Genomic DNA, 15,385 nt, shown 5'->3' with positions numbered 1-15,385 from the left:
GTTGTAAAATATCTTCCCTCCAATTTTCTACTGCTAGACAAATTATTACATATGTTAAAATTCTAAGTAGTGCCTGTAAGTAGTGATCTTCTTCGTCTCTAAGCTCCAGGACAATTGACTGGTTAAGGGGGTATATTTTCACCCATAGTGTTTTGTAAAAACCACTTACATGTTTTGCTATGTCTGTTTGAAGTTAGAGGAACCACGGTGATGTGTAATAATCAGAGCTTGCAAGCATTTGATCCTTAAACCGTCCTTTCTCACAGTGAAAAAAAAAAACACATAAATGCTGAAAAAGATTTTGCATTTAGTTAAATCATTTTCTTGATTTAACTATAATGTTTTTTTATATAATAAATACCCTTTCTTTTTTAAAGACTTTTGAAATGGAGATATACCACAGTTCTTGAAGCAATTATTGTCATCACATACTGCTTCACTCCAAGCTTACTAGTTATGCATGTCCATTTTAAGTTTCCTTTCATGAAAAGAATCAAATTTGGGTCTCTTGTACATTGTCTTTTGAGGTGGTTCGGATTAGCAAAGGTTCATGCCCAGAACTGTGCAAGGATTTGAGAGCAGAGGCATGGTTGTACATAGTCTTATATGAATTGTAGTGGTTGAGGTGCTCATGCTCCAGAGGAGGTAGCGACAGCTGCGTCTCCAAAGCTGGTCCCCCTGTCAGGTCCTCATCTACGTTGATGATCTCAATGGTCCGAGTGGGAGATTGGTGGCTCTGCTGGTGGTGCTGTTTACGCATTTTATAAAAGATGACAAGCATACCAGCAGCCATCAGAGTGATGGCCACAAAACAACCAATGATGATCTTGGTCGTCTTCATCACCTCATCCAGCCCATTCACAGAGCCACGAATGACATCTGTGTCAGTAACGGAATAGCCGTTTTCCGTGCTTTTGGTGGAGAAGGGTGTCTGTACAGTGGAGGTCTTCCATCCACTAGAGAAAGGGGTGGGCCTCCGGTTGTGCCGCCCAGGAGTCCTCTCTTCATTGTCAGACAGCTCAGTAGTCTCTACGGTAACCGTTGTGAAGTAGCTAAAACCGCTGTTCTCTAGTGAAGACACGTTAAGCACAGCTGACGCCGTAGTGTTGCCTGCTGAATTGCTCACCATGCAGGTGTAGGTACCTGTGTCCTGCACTGTGACATTGGTAAAGTTTAGTGTTCCATCATTAAGCACTGCGATGCGTATTTTGTACGCTCCGTGTGTTATGATGGAGCCATCTGGAGTAATCCAGCTGATGGAAGTCAAAGAGCTTGTACGGCATCTCAGCTCTGCGGCCATGCCTTCTGTCACATTTACATCTGTAGGAGGCTCCACAATAACGGGGGCATAACAATGAAAATAGTTTGGGTCCAGCTCCCCAATGTAACGACCCTTGTGGCTGGAGGGTGAGCTGCAGCGGGCACAACAGCTGGTATTAGCTGGCACCATCTCTTTCAACCACCAGCTCAGCCACAGGATATCACAGTTACAGTTCCAGGGGTTGTGGTGCAAATGCACCCTCTCCAGATGGTGCAGGGGGGTAAAAAGGTCATAGGGCAGGAAAGTGAGGTTGTTATGGGCCAGATTTAGCTCTACCAGTGATTGCAGATCATCGAAGGAGTTTCTCTCAATGGTATGAATCTGGGCATGCATCATCCACAGTTTTTGCAGGTGGACCAGCCCTTTGAAAGAGCTAGGCTGAATGACAGAGAGCTGATTACCAGACATCTCCAGCTCATCTAGTCTCACTAAGGGGAGAAGGTTGGGGATCTCTTTCAGGTTGCACATGCCCAGGTTCAAGTAACGTAGGTTGCTTAAGCCCTCAAAGGCCCTCTCAGAGATATAAGATAAACGCTTCAACTCACCCAGGTCTAATCTCCTCAGGGAAGGCACCCGGTTGAAGGCATAGGAGGGGATGCTCTCAATGGGATTATTTCTCAGCCAGAGCTCCTTCAACTTGGAGAGGTATTCAAAGGCCCCATTGGGAATGGTAGTTAAGCGGTTGTCAAACAGTTCCAGTGTGTTGAGGTTGGCCAATCCATTGAAAGCGCCAATCTCAATACTACGGATGTGATTCTTGCTCAGCTGCAGGATCTCGAGGTGCAGCAGGTGATTAAAGCTGTCCACCCTGATGACTTGGATGAGGTTCTCCTGGAGGTTCAGGTAACGTGTGTTGGTTGAAATTCCATCAGGAACGTCCTTCAGTCCACGGCGGGTGCAAATGACCTTGCTGAACTGGTTGCTGCAGGAACAGACTGACGGACAGGTCTGGGCTCGTGCCAGACCCGCCACCACCAGCAGCTGAAGGGCAAGCACCAGCAGCACAAAGAGGGGGCTGTTCAGGGGTGTGTTCCACCTAGGACCTCTCATCATCTGCTCCTGTACGTAGGATGTCATCTTGTTTAATATTCATAGTTTATAGGATTGTGGTCCCCATCTGTGAATTGGAGTATCCATGAAGCCTGAAAAAGGACAAAAAATGTAATTAAATTGTTCAGCTAAATTGAACTTAATGATCACAAAGAAGTTTATAGTTATGTATATAGTTATTCCGTACATTAATCACTTTGTAATCTGAACAAAGAAAATGTGTGCACACAACAAACTAAAAATCAATCTCACAAATGCCACTATAAATCATGTATAATGTTTTAATGAATAATGTTTTAATAGGTCATCGATATCGGTCCAAAATATATATATATTACAATTATAACAGTAAGAAAGTAAAATGTGCTGCTGTTTTAAATGCATTTGGATTTTGGAAGTTTGCATGCATGTGAATGGGACTTGAATGCTAAAAATGGGTATTACTTTCTGCTTAAATAGCATTTTTTTTTTATTGAAAACTGGAAGAAAGGATGCGAAAGTTTTAAAGGCATAAGCACATAATCTACAGCTGATGTTCTCTTCCATCAACCACGCATACGCGTAGCATCTCCAGTCGGCCAGGATTCATTAATTAGAAATAATTAATAATAATCCACCAGAAATAAGACTTGTCATGCAGCCAGATGTGTGCGCGTACAAACACATTCACACAAACAGAACTCACAGAGCATGCTCTGTGTCTCTTGGATATTAAACTCCAATTGAGATCTTCACTGGCATTCCCACAACATGGAAACAGATTTTCTTTATCCCTTTTCCCAATATCCCCCTCAAAGGAACAGTAACTGAGTTCATGTTGTTTGTGTGCATTTCTTTTTTTTTTAGATTTTAGATCATTCACACAGTTGGGATTAAATAGTGTTCTAATCCACCTATTGAGTTATATGTACATGTGCAGAGTTGCTCAATCCTACAGGCAACGGATGGGGGACAGTGGCAATGATGCTCATCTAGGGCACCACAATGGCTACAGCTGGCACCGTACATGGGGCACACACCACTAGGCGCCAGAGAATGCAATTTTAAGAAATAATAGTTTAACATTCTTACTTATAGCAGTGCGCTACTTATAGCTATCAGTTCATTTACAATTTTTGAATGTATTGAAATCATTCTTGTACTTGCTTGCAAGTAGTATTTTCATTGGAAATAAATAATCTGTACATCATAAGTTTAAGTGAAATCATTAAAAATATCAAAGTATGGGTCATTCTCATGAGCTTGAGAATTTTTGGGAAAAAAATATAAATTTTTTTTGTGTAGAGCAATTTACATTAATGTGCTGTTTTAGGTATATTAAAATTGGATTTGATTATTTTTATACCATTTTTCCCAAATACAGCCAAAAGATCAAACCAACCTCCCCAATATTGTGCGGATCCCCTCATGCTGCCAAAGCAGCTGGGACCCCTGAGGCCTGGACTCCACAAGAGCTCTGAAGGAGTCGTCTGGTATCTGGCACCAAGACATCAGCAGCAGATCCTTTAAGTCCTGTAAGTTGTGAGGTGGGGCCTCCATGGATTGGACTTGTTTGTCCAGCACATAACACTGATGCTCTATCGGACTGAGATCAGGGGAATCTGGAGGCCGAGTCAACACCTTGAACTCTTTCTTATGTTCCTCAATCCATTCCCAAGCAACTTCTGCACTGTGGCTGGGTGCATTATCCTGCTGAAAAAGGTATCTTTTGCTATCGGGGAATACCGCTGCCATGAAGGGATCTACTTGGTCTGCAGCAATGTTTAGGTAGGTGGTATGTGTCAGAGTAGCAGTCACATGAAGACTAGGACCCAAGGTCTCCCAGCAGAACATTGCCCAGAACATCACACTGCCTCCGCCAGCTTGCCTTCCTCCCTAACTGTTCCCTGGCCTAATGTACTATTGCAATGGGATAATCGATGTTATTCACTTCACCTATCAGTAGTTTTAATGTTATGGCTGATAGGTGTAGGTAAATAAAAATCAAATAATACAAATTAGATAAAATGTTTTTAAATATTTCAATCTTATTGCATGTAACCCACAATAATCTTTGTTTTGTTAGATTTGCTATTTTTCCTCTTCTCTTCACCTCTTGCCCTGGATTTGATGAAGTACATTTGTTTATTACTGACATAAATGGTAATATAACAAAACCAATTACAGAGGCAAAATTAATAGTTTAGACAATGAAGTTGTATAATTTGAGTCGGCCTTCAAGCTAATTTTAAAGAATACACAAAACTGCATTTTAAGTTAATGTAGAGGTAGGGTTTGTGAGAATGACCCATTTACTCCCCCTTGGTGTGAATTGTACATTAATTGGGGGTTCTAATTTATGGTGATAAGTTTTAATATTTGATGTGATCAATCACAGGAAACTGTGGTTAAGTCGTTAATTTTTTAAACCGATTTACAAACGTGCGACATGTTACAAGGGAAAAGACACAACACAGTGTGCGAGAACTTACTATGGAGTGCAGCCTCATGTAGTGTCACAAGTGTTCACCGTACATTACTGCCGTCTGTAATGTTCACATCCTTCTCAGAAACAGCTCTATAGGGGCCTGCACTCCAACAGCACTTGCACAAAGTTTGCTTTTTCAAATATTTGAATATAAAATATTTATATTTTAATCAGCTTTGATGCCCAAGACATAAATATACATTTTGAATGAACTTTTGAAATTGCAGACAGTCAAAAATCGTCAGGGTTCCATGTCACATAAATGTTTCCAGCTATTCAGTTTTTGCATTACACCCCCCCCCCCCCCCCCCAAATGTCTGCCTGCGGGACTATTATTCATTTCATTCCTAGCACATTTGCTGTGTTTCTTTGTGATTTAATCTCGTTCTGACATTTCTACTTTCTCTGCTAACTTCCTCTGTGTGGATTTATTTTGCATATATCTTGATCATAAATCGTGATCCTTGACTGCACTAACTTCAGCAGCCATGTAGTAACCTAAACAAAGGACTTGGCAGTCAGATGGGTGCTGACAGTGTGAAGCCATGTCCTGGAGTGCTGTAACAAAGTCCTCTAACTAATTGTTTAAAGCCTATCACTGCTCAGGTGGGTAGCTGTCACACCGCCAGAGTTGGTGCTTTGGTCGCCTTCCCTTTGTCTCTGTCTGTTACGTCTGCATGGGCCACTTGCTGTTAGGCATCATTCTGTATGTGCCCTGTCCTCGCGGAGATGGCCTCCAGACTCACCACCATCCTGTACTCAAAAAATCACTATTTACCCACATCAGCTGTATTTTCAAGATTAATGTACTTTCTTATATTGTAGCCTTTTACTCTTGAATAACAACGACACATTATTGGTCCCTTGTGGGGAAATTCTCTTTTCACATACACCATCTTGTTCTCCTTGACATACATGTAGGTGAGAACAAGTTTGGCAGCAGAGGGCAGCCACCTGCAGCAGCGCCAATGAAGCTGGGGGTTAAGGGCCTCACTCAAGGGCCCACAGATGCAACTGTTCTGCTGAGGCCAGGCGCAAACTGGAGACCTTCAGATGGCTCAGCCCACTAAACAACACATTGCCCCCATGAAAAAAGAAAACATGACAATTGATTTTACTCACTTATTTTATGCAGAGCTGGTAGCTATAATATGTAACATTGAAATGTTAAGCAAATTCTATTTCCAAAGCATCATACAACTGAGGAAAGTTTGGGCTCATAGAGCACTTATGGGGCACTTTGAATTAAGGGGTCATGGCCAATGGCCCGATATACACACATAGAGTACTGTGCGAAAGTCTAGGCAGTCCAAAGAAATGTTTAAAGCTGTATATCTGGGTAGCAAGTGTACTTTGGCTTAGAACAAAAAACTAAATTTAACATTAGAACATGTGCAAATTAAGAGCAACACAATAAAAACGTAAAAAAAGTAATAATTTCTTCTGTTTTCTAAAAAGTTACTGATATCTAGTTGGATGGCTAGATGAACACCGCTTCAGTTCCCAAACTTCTCCTCAGGGGCACCTCAGCCGTTCTATGATTTTGTTAAATTTCACCAACAACTAAATTAAATAATTAAATATATTGGTTTAAAAAGTCAGTGACAGATTGACTAGCTGTATGAGGTGTGCTAGTGGCCAAGTCAAAAAATACATGGCTGCACTGGACGGTCGCTGCAAATACTAGGATGATTTTAGCAGAGGTTCTAAAATGGCTAAGCTGACACACTTTGACAGGCATGAAATCATAGTTTTACACCAACACGAGGATAATCTAAACATCATTTTCTTTGCCTGCCTAAGACCTTTGCACAGTACTGTATATAGAATCTATTTCTTTTTTTGCCGGTTTTAATCTCATGCATTTCATTGCTTTGTACTGTAAGAAGAACTGTTTATCTTGGTCAGGGTTATGGGTGTCCTGGAGCACATCCCAGACAACATACGGCCTGAAGCTGGACGGGGGGAATATACAGTATGCCATTCTCTGTAATCCAGGGGAAACTTACTGTGCTGTTATTTGTCTATTAGGTATAATAAAATGCATAAGCTAAGAAATATTATTCACTATCCTGCATGACAACAAAATAAAATATATTGGTATTATTAGCTATAAAATCTGGAAGAATCCAGTGAACAAAAGCATAATTTAGTATGTTGTATAAGACCCCTTCCTCTTTCCCATGTATGCAGGCATAGCGCATCATTGGCTTATTTCAGTACTTCCATCAACTTCATGCAAGATATTTTTAGATTAAATACGAAAGTGGACAGAGCTTCTCAAGCTATGTAATAAAACAAGAAAACATGATTAACAAAATACATATGAATTACTGCTTCCAAAGCACGGAATCCTGGTGGCATTTATGTCATCAGCAAGAAATTTAGTACAGACTGCACAGAATTATTCGAGAAGATAAAACAAAATTAAGTTAAATTAATAATCATGATCAGCCAATAATTCAAAAATTTGAGATGAAAAGCTCTTAAAGAGAACCCAAAAACAGCCTTTCAAACATTTTTGTACTTTGCCTAATCAAGTATAAAGGGCTGAAAAACTGGCATGTAATTGTGGAAGCCTAAAAACATTTCGATTCATAATAAGGAATCCTGAAGATCACACCTCCAATTACTGTGATTTCAGATTTAATTATATGATGAGGCTAGACCTTCCTTGTATCCATGGGCGAGTTTTTCCCCAAGGGGGTGCAGAATAAGAGACCCCAACCATACATTCATCCATAAAAAATCCAGAGAAAATTTGTTTTAAAAAAATCGAAAAACAATTGTAAATACATTTACAATAAAATAATATAATGCATTTATATGGTTATCACAAGCTGCATTTTAAAATATAACTTAATAATATAATTTTTGTTACTGAAAATGTCATCTGATCGGTAGGGGGTGCAATTTCACCCCCTACACCCCTGTAAAATTGCCTGTGCTTGTACAGTAGTCCCCCTGTCTCCCCAGTAACACATTACCACCATTAAATACAGTAATGAAACGGGTACTCTTGAATAAAAGGAATTCTGACATTTTAGTCTTAATCACAAGACAACAAAAATCGATTTTATACCCTCAAAAGATGAAGGAACAAAGAAAAAACAGAGAGACTTTACAGTGGAAAATATGCCATCGTAGCTGTACGTAACCTGTAATGAGAAAAAATATCTTAGCCTGTAGTGGGTACTCACAGGTCTGTACCTCGCTTGGTGTGACGTTTGACACTTATGAACTGTTTCTGGAATTCTAAAAAAAAAAAATTCGGACCACGGTAAATAGCAGATAACTGAAACCGCGGTTACTGGAAACGTGGGTACTGTATCAGCAGTTTTACAAAACCACAATTTTGGATTAGTCATACAAGTGACGAATTGACAGCTGAAACAATAAATAAGGGCATATTTGCATAGAAAGAGTCACCCTCCTGTTACGACCTTGCATCGTATATTCGATTTAGTGGAACAGGTTCCCCCTCTCAGGAGAAAGTCGCTGAGTTTTGCCTGTGGAACTTGATTGGAGCCACAAAAAGGTGATACTGTTTTAAGTGTAAATTAAATGGTGCGTTTTTAAATGTAAACTCCAAAGTTCGTGTCAGTGTCATAAAGCTGAATAAATGAAACAGTGGCTGCCTTATTGTATTCTTTCCCTCCACAGCCGTGCTTTTATTTTAAAACGTATTAAATTACATATTTGACTGACGAGGTCGTACATAAGAACTGGGTTTTGGATTTAGCAGTAGGTAATTTCCAAACTAACGACTTGATCTTCGTCTTAGCAACAAAGTATCTTCAAATTAAAAACGATGGTTTGGGTCATATATAACCAAAATGCCATGCCCGGCTCGTCCATGCTCGTGTGTGCCACGCCCCCCTGATTATCCACGTGTGCTTCCCCGATCGTACCCAGCTGTGTCCACTTATTTTCGCCCAATCCTGTCTATTTCAGCCCATGTCTTGCCTGAGTTCATGGTCGCCTGCTTCCTGCTTGCTTGCCTGCCAGTACGCTCACCGCTTTACCAGCACGGATCGTGACAAAATATTTATAGTAGTAGGGAATATAAAATTTTTACACTCGGGCATACGGTATTTCGAAAAGAAGCAAAGCTATTCCAGTAATTTGAAATCCCCCATGAAGCAGTTTCGTCGAAAAGAAATGCAGAGGTTTGCCGCAGTTCCATTATACTACCCAGGCCGAAATAGTACAGTCGAACCTAGTTACTACGTACAAGACGGGATATCAAAAACATGTACGTTATAAGCATAGAACGTTGTAACCACTTGGTGCAAGATGGTTGAAAAACTCATGAAATGTCCATGTAAATGAGAACTTTAATAGAACATACCCTTAAATTGACTACAAAACAAACGAACACATTATTACTTGTTAAATAATTCAACAAAGCTCATTTGGATCCTTGAAATTTTCCTTAAATTACTCAAGATTACTTAGTATCGGCCGGCGATAAACGGCAACGAAAATACACAACGGCTGGTAAAAATGGATTTTTTTAAATAAACATTCGCATCCAAATTGGCATTTGGCCTGAAAATATTAATGAAATATTGGTCAAATTAAATAATAAAATCCTTTACTTCCATTATTATTCTGAATTCACAATTACCGGCATGACCGGTATTTCACAAGGTTTAATAAACAAAGAATACGCACACAACACTTAACAAGCCATTATTACGCAGTCCAGTAACGATTGGTCAAGACAAATCATTTAACGCCAAGCAACGCAATAGACAAATGTGCATTGTCGGGCGAAGATCAGGTAGATACAGGTAGATGTAGCGACACAAGTTGTGGTGGGCGGGGAGAGCGCTGTACGTTGTAACAATGGTTAGTTTTCGTATTTTCACTAGAAATTTGGATGTTGTATCGAAGTTTACGCTGTAAGGGTGTACGCTGTAAACAATGGCTACTATTGGAATAATACATAGGCTAAAAACGGGAATTAGAAACTTGTACGTTGAAAAGGTGAAAACGTTGTATCCGGGGTACGTAGTAACGAGGTTCGACTGTAGTTCTACTATTACATGTGTTTTCAATTTGTAAAAGTGAAAAACAAATTCAAGTAGTTCTACCCATGTGTAAGTGGAGTTATTGTGCATTAACCCTTACATACACAATTAAAAATGCGTGTGTAGGAATCGATTAATGGAACCATAATTCAAATGTCTTCTCGAATTCCCTGTTCTCAAAAATTTTGAATCGTTTCTAATTTGGAAACGGTCCTTAGTACCCAGTCCAACAAGTCAATCTTCACTTCCTCCTGGTGTTTCACGTGATACACAATGATGGTAAAAAAAAATAAAAATGAGAAATCTCACTGATGCGCATAGTGATATAATTTAATTGTCTCCAAAAATGTTCGCAGTCTGGGACCCTGACCTTTACTCCACTGTATCCGGCAGTGCCTGGGTGGTTTGAATATTGAGATTGTTTTTTTAAGAGTCCATGTTGAGACAAACAAAAAGTGCAGAATAAACGCTAGTAAATCATGTAAGAAAGAAGCATGAGGCCCACAGAGAGACACAATTAATCACTTTTAATCACATGTATAATGGATTCAGGGCACCTTCTGGAAGGAGTTTGTGTCATACTGATGAACAAGAAACAAATACCACATATTTGGTATTTGCTCATCCAGCTAACACCAATCCTGTAATATTCGCAATGCAGTATACTCTTTCAAGAGTGTATAGTACTTTAAGTAAATATGTAGGAAAATTAGGTAAATGAGTTAATAACTAGTTTGAACATAAGTTTTTGTTAAGATCATAAACAGCTCAGCCATGATCCTGACCAGGACAGAAGATGGATGGTTGGATGGATGAATGGAAAGATGAAAGTGTAGTTCCCAGAATTTCACAAATAGCTATAGTCAAAATGTAGATTAGAAAAATTCTTGCCTTTTTATAGTCCATTTATTGATAAATCCTGTGGAAATGCATTATAATGAGCTATTTCTTATGCTTATGAAATACATATGAATGTGAGTGAAGGGACACTAACTTAGGCCTGTTAAATGTAACATGGGCACACGCAGCCTGCCCTCCTTCCCCGACGCCCCAGCTGACTCTACGGCTCCTTTACTAGGCCACAGAAAGTTTCTGCTCTTTGTCTCTTTGGCAACCATTTTCCAGCTGCCATTATATTACTTCCTGTCCTTGGTTGCCATGCCAACCCTCTCAGAGAAGACAACACTGTTGCTTGTGTAGCACTTGTAATAGATGGCAAATCTGAAGTTCAGGAAAAAGTTAGCATCTATTTTGTATAAAAAAAATGCAAATACCAAAAGGAGCCACGAAAAGCAGGTGCATAAATATATATTTATGGACTTCACTACTGCTTGTGAAACTCGCACACAAGAATTTCACTCACATACCAGCAATGTGTTGTGACAATAAAAGAGATTGAATTGTGGTGCAATAATTGCATCAGAGTATTATTTGTCAAATAGAATGCAGTGGTACTTCAATAAGCACAAACCTGGGCAAGCATTATAACAATATGAGGTAACGCTTTACTTTAACTGCACCTTCATAATGCATTCATTATGCATTAACAGAACATTCACTGCACCTTCATGATGCATTTATACTGCATTCATAGAACATTCATAAGCAGCAGTATAGCTTAACAGCAAGTGAACCTTAGCATCCCAACATACCTTAACAGTTTTATTTTACAATCATATAATGTTCATTATTATCATATAATGTCTGTTATTAATGTATATTAAAGTTGTTAAGGTATGTTAGGATGTTAAGGTGTACTTAGATGCTGCTTATGAATATTCTATGAATGTATTATGAAGGTGCAATATTCTACGAATCTTTGTAAAGTCATTATAAAGGTGCAGTTCATGTAAAGCATTACATGATATAATTAATCAATTAGAACGATCAAGTTCTCAAACTGCACAATCCAGTTTCAGTTTCTTCAAAAATTTACATTTTTTTAAATCTTTTACATTGAAGCAGCCTAAAGCCAAAATGAATCGCATCCTTGTCTACTGGTGACCAGGTTTAAATGGCGCAAACTACACTGAAATGTGAAGGTTGTGTAAACTCTGTACCTAACTTTATGTATTTTTATATATTCTGAGAAACAGATTCACTAACAATGCACAAATGTTTATACAGACACCTTCAATTAGAGTACATTTGGAATTCACAAAGCATCCATTATAATTGAGCCTTAATGTTATTAAACAAAGCAGATTAATTCAGTATTTTTCCCTGCTACATTTTAATTAACTCATGCATATTCCTTGTACATCTAAATCCATGATATTTGGATAATGCTATAACAGAATACAATTAAAAATACACATTCGAAAGATAAATAATAGCAATATTACTTCATAAAGGGGGTTTCTGGGAATGAAACAAGCAAAAGTGCTGTCAACATATGATTTTACAGTATGCGCTAAGGTAAAGTTCGTGTTTTTTTAATTGTCTAAACAATTCCTGAAAAAATGGTATGACATATAAGTCCAGTCTAATTATCCCTATGAGCCTGATATGAGTGGTACCCATCCATTCAGAGCTCGGTCAAAAGATCACTAAAAGATTTAAGTGGAGGGTAGATTCTTGCATGAGATTATGTTTTATTTAAAGTATGGCTGCACTTTAAAACAAAACCCAGAACTAAACCTATTTCCATGTCAATTTAATAGAATAATTCATTAATTCAATTCTATTTACTAGAATTGCTTAGTGCTGTTGTTTGTTATGCGTGTCTATAATGTACAGATGCTCCTAAAAATGAAAGTGTGGAACATTCCAGCATAAATGGAGATTTCACACATAACTAATACTGATGCACCATAGCTAATAGACCAACAGAGTAATACTTTAAAATAATAATAATATCAATAATAATAATAATAATGTGTCAAGATCAGTTCTAGGCACAGCTTAGAAACACACACACAAACACATTCACTCACTCTTGCTTATGCACTAGTGCTTCATATCTGTGGGACGATATATTTCTCGTATCTTGCACGTGAGCTAACTTAGAATCTCCTCCCCCTCTATATTTCACAAAGTTTATCATAAGGTTTATCAAATGACTGTAAATCACTCAAAGATACTGTAGCTCCCATTGTTGGGCATGTCAGATGCATCCTAGTGAAAAGAGATATTCAGGCAATGTCCCCAGTGTCTTAAGTTTATGTTGAACTGGACAGTATGAACACGTGAAGTATAAACTCAAATTATGTGTTGTTCTCAAAACACAGACAACACTTGGTAGGACAGTATTGTAAAATATCCTGATAAATGTCCTATATAGTTTATTATAACCGCATTATCGTCTGTGCACATCAGAAACAAAGTGTGAAACATATTTATAAAAATTATAAAACATATATTTTTGTGTATTCTGTCATGTCCTATGTCATTCAGAGACTAATTATTAAGCGAAAAACGTAAGAACACATGTAGTTTCCTGAATTTTCTGTGAAGTACAGACATTTGCACACTGGTTAAACTGAAACATAACATTTATGACTGTGAAGAGGCTGAATCTGGGAATTCTCATCAGGTACCATAAGCATAAGGGCAGAGAGGAGGGATGTTATTTATTACCACCACACTTAACTACTGCCACTACTTTTGGCAAGATATACTTATATTCATATAGCTAAACGGTGCATTCAGAAAGTATTCAATCTCCTTCACATCTTCTTATTTTTATGTTGCAGCCTTATGATAAAAACATTTAAATTCATTTTCCCTCATCAATCACACTCAATAACACAATGACAAAGCAAAAGGAGAATTTTAGATTTTGATTTTTTTTTTTTGTTGCAAATTTATTATAAATAAAAAATTGAAATGTCACACTGACATAAGTATTCAGACCCTTTGCTGAAGCCTGAAATTTACTTCAGGTGAATCATATTTCTATTGATCATCCTTGAGATGATTCTATGCCTTTTTTGTAGTCCACCTATAGTTTATTCAGTTAACTGGATATGATTTGGAAAGGCACACAACTGTCTGTATAATGGCCCCATGGGTGAGAATGTATATCATAGTCATAACCAAGCCATGAGGTCAAAGGAATTGCCTGTAGAGCTCAGAGACAAGACTGTCTTGATTAGGATTAGGATACACCGTGATTAGGATAAGCAGTTACAGAAAACCGAAGGATGGATAGGAGGGTGGATGGATAGAAAAAGCTTGGAACAACCAAGACAATTTCTAGAGCTGACCACCATGTGAAACTCAGCAGTCAGGGGAGCAGAGTATTGGTAAGAGAGGTGACTGAGAACATGTTGGCTGAGCTTCAGAGATCCTGTGTGAAGATGGGAGAAGGACAACCAATACCACAACATTCCATCAATCTGCGCTCAGTAAAAGGCTCACTAAAGGATCCACTTGGAGTTTGCAAAAACCCACCTAAAGGACCCTCAAATGGGGCTCACAACTGGAGATTGTCCACGTGAGATGCGTTCACACCTACTAGAAATACCCCAGTTGGTTTAAATGAGGGGTGTCACTTGGGTAGCATACAGGAGGCAACACATGATGCACAAAGTATCCTGTGGAAATCAACGTGTTCTGTTTAGAGCACCACTGACAGAGGTTTCCAAATGTCATTCTCTCTCCAACGAATCATGTTCGTTGGGGTCTTCTTTGTGTAAATGAACTTTCTTTCTTGCCATCAGATGTTTGCATTCTGCCATTTTTGTGCCTCTCATATAATAGAAATGTTACCAACACCTCCCCTCCCCCCATCCCAATGAATTTTCTAGAATTCCCCCTGCTGCATACGCAGATGGGGGTAAAATGGAAATGACCCGGACTTTTAATGTCCAGTACGACTGATTTACCCTCTGAGTGATGTCTAGAAAATTTCAAGGTGGTAGTGCATGTCTGAAAGGGGCTCAGGATTGAACTGTTTAGGTTCAGTTCTCAGCATCATGTCTGAAGGAATTCAGACTCCACTCATCACCTACATAATTCCATCCCAATGATGAAGCATCATACTGCGGGGGTGTCAGAGGCAGGGCCTGCAGACAAGTCGGGGTCAAGGGAAAGCTATGCTAAGATAAGCTAAGATATCCTTAATGAAAACCTACTCAAAAGCGCTCTGGAGCTCCGACTATGATGAAGGTTTACTTTCCAAGAGGACAATGACCCTAAGCACAAAGCAAAGACAATGCAGGAGTAGCTTAATGAAGGATGAAAATATCTGCAGAGAATAATGGTAGAAAGTCCCCAAATCCAGGTCTACAATGGTTATATCGTCAAACACAAGACTCGTGGCTGTAATCATTGCAGAAGGTGGCTCAACTAAATACTGAGTAATGGGTCTGAATACTTATATCAATGTGATGTTTCAGTTTTTATTTTTAATAATTTTGAAAAATCTTTTAAAATCTTGTTTCACTCTGTTATTATACTGCATTGAATGCAGATTGATGCAGGAAAAATATAAATTTAAATAAAATTTGAAAATGGGTCTAAATACTTTCTGAATGTACTGTATTTATACATTTATATACATATTTA

General features: G+C 38.6%; 1 protein-coding gene across 3 annotated transcripts in view; it reads right to left on the bottom strand.

Annotated features, from left to right (window-relative positions):
• Nucleotides 1–368: 368 nt before the first annotated feature.
• The window catches only part of LOC125704318 (leucine-rich repeat-containing protein 4C-like), a 40,598-nt gene continuing 25,581 nt past the window's right edge, over nt 369–15,385 (bottom strand). For all 3 annotated transcript variants that reach the window (XM_048969784.1, XM_048969783.1, XM_048969785.1), the window contains exon 3: nt 369–2,463. In XM_048969784.1, coding sequence (XP_048825741.1) covers nt 494–2,398 — 1,905 coding nt within the window. In that variant the 5' untranslated portion in view covers nt 2,399–2,463 and the 3' untranslated portion in view covers nt 369–493. The remainder of the gene's footprint in view (nt 2,464–15,385) is intronic.

The sequence above is a fragment of the Brienomyrus brachyistius genome, chromosome 11 (genome assembly GCF_023856365.1).
Source record: "Brienomyrus brachyistius isolate T26 chromosome 11, BBRACH_0.4, whole genome shotgun sequence".
Lineage (NCBI taxonomy): Eukaryota > Metazoa > Chordata > Actinopteri > Osteoglossiformes > Mormyridae > Brienomyrus > Brienomyrus brachyistius.
This window is presented reverse-complemented; position numbering and strand designations above follow the sequence as displayed.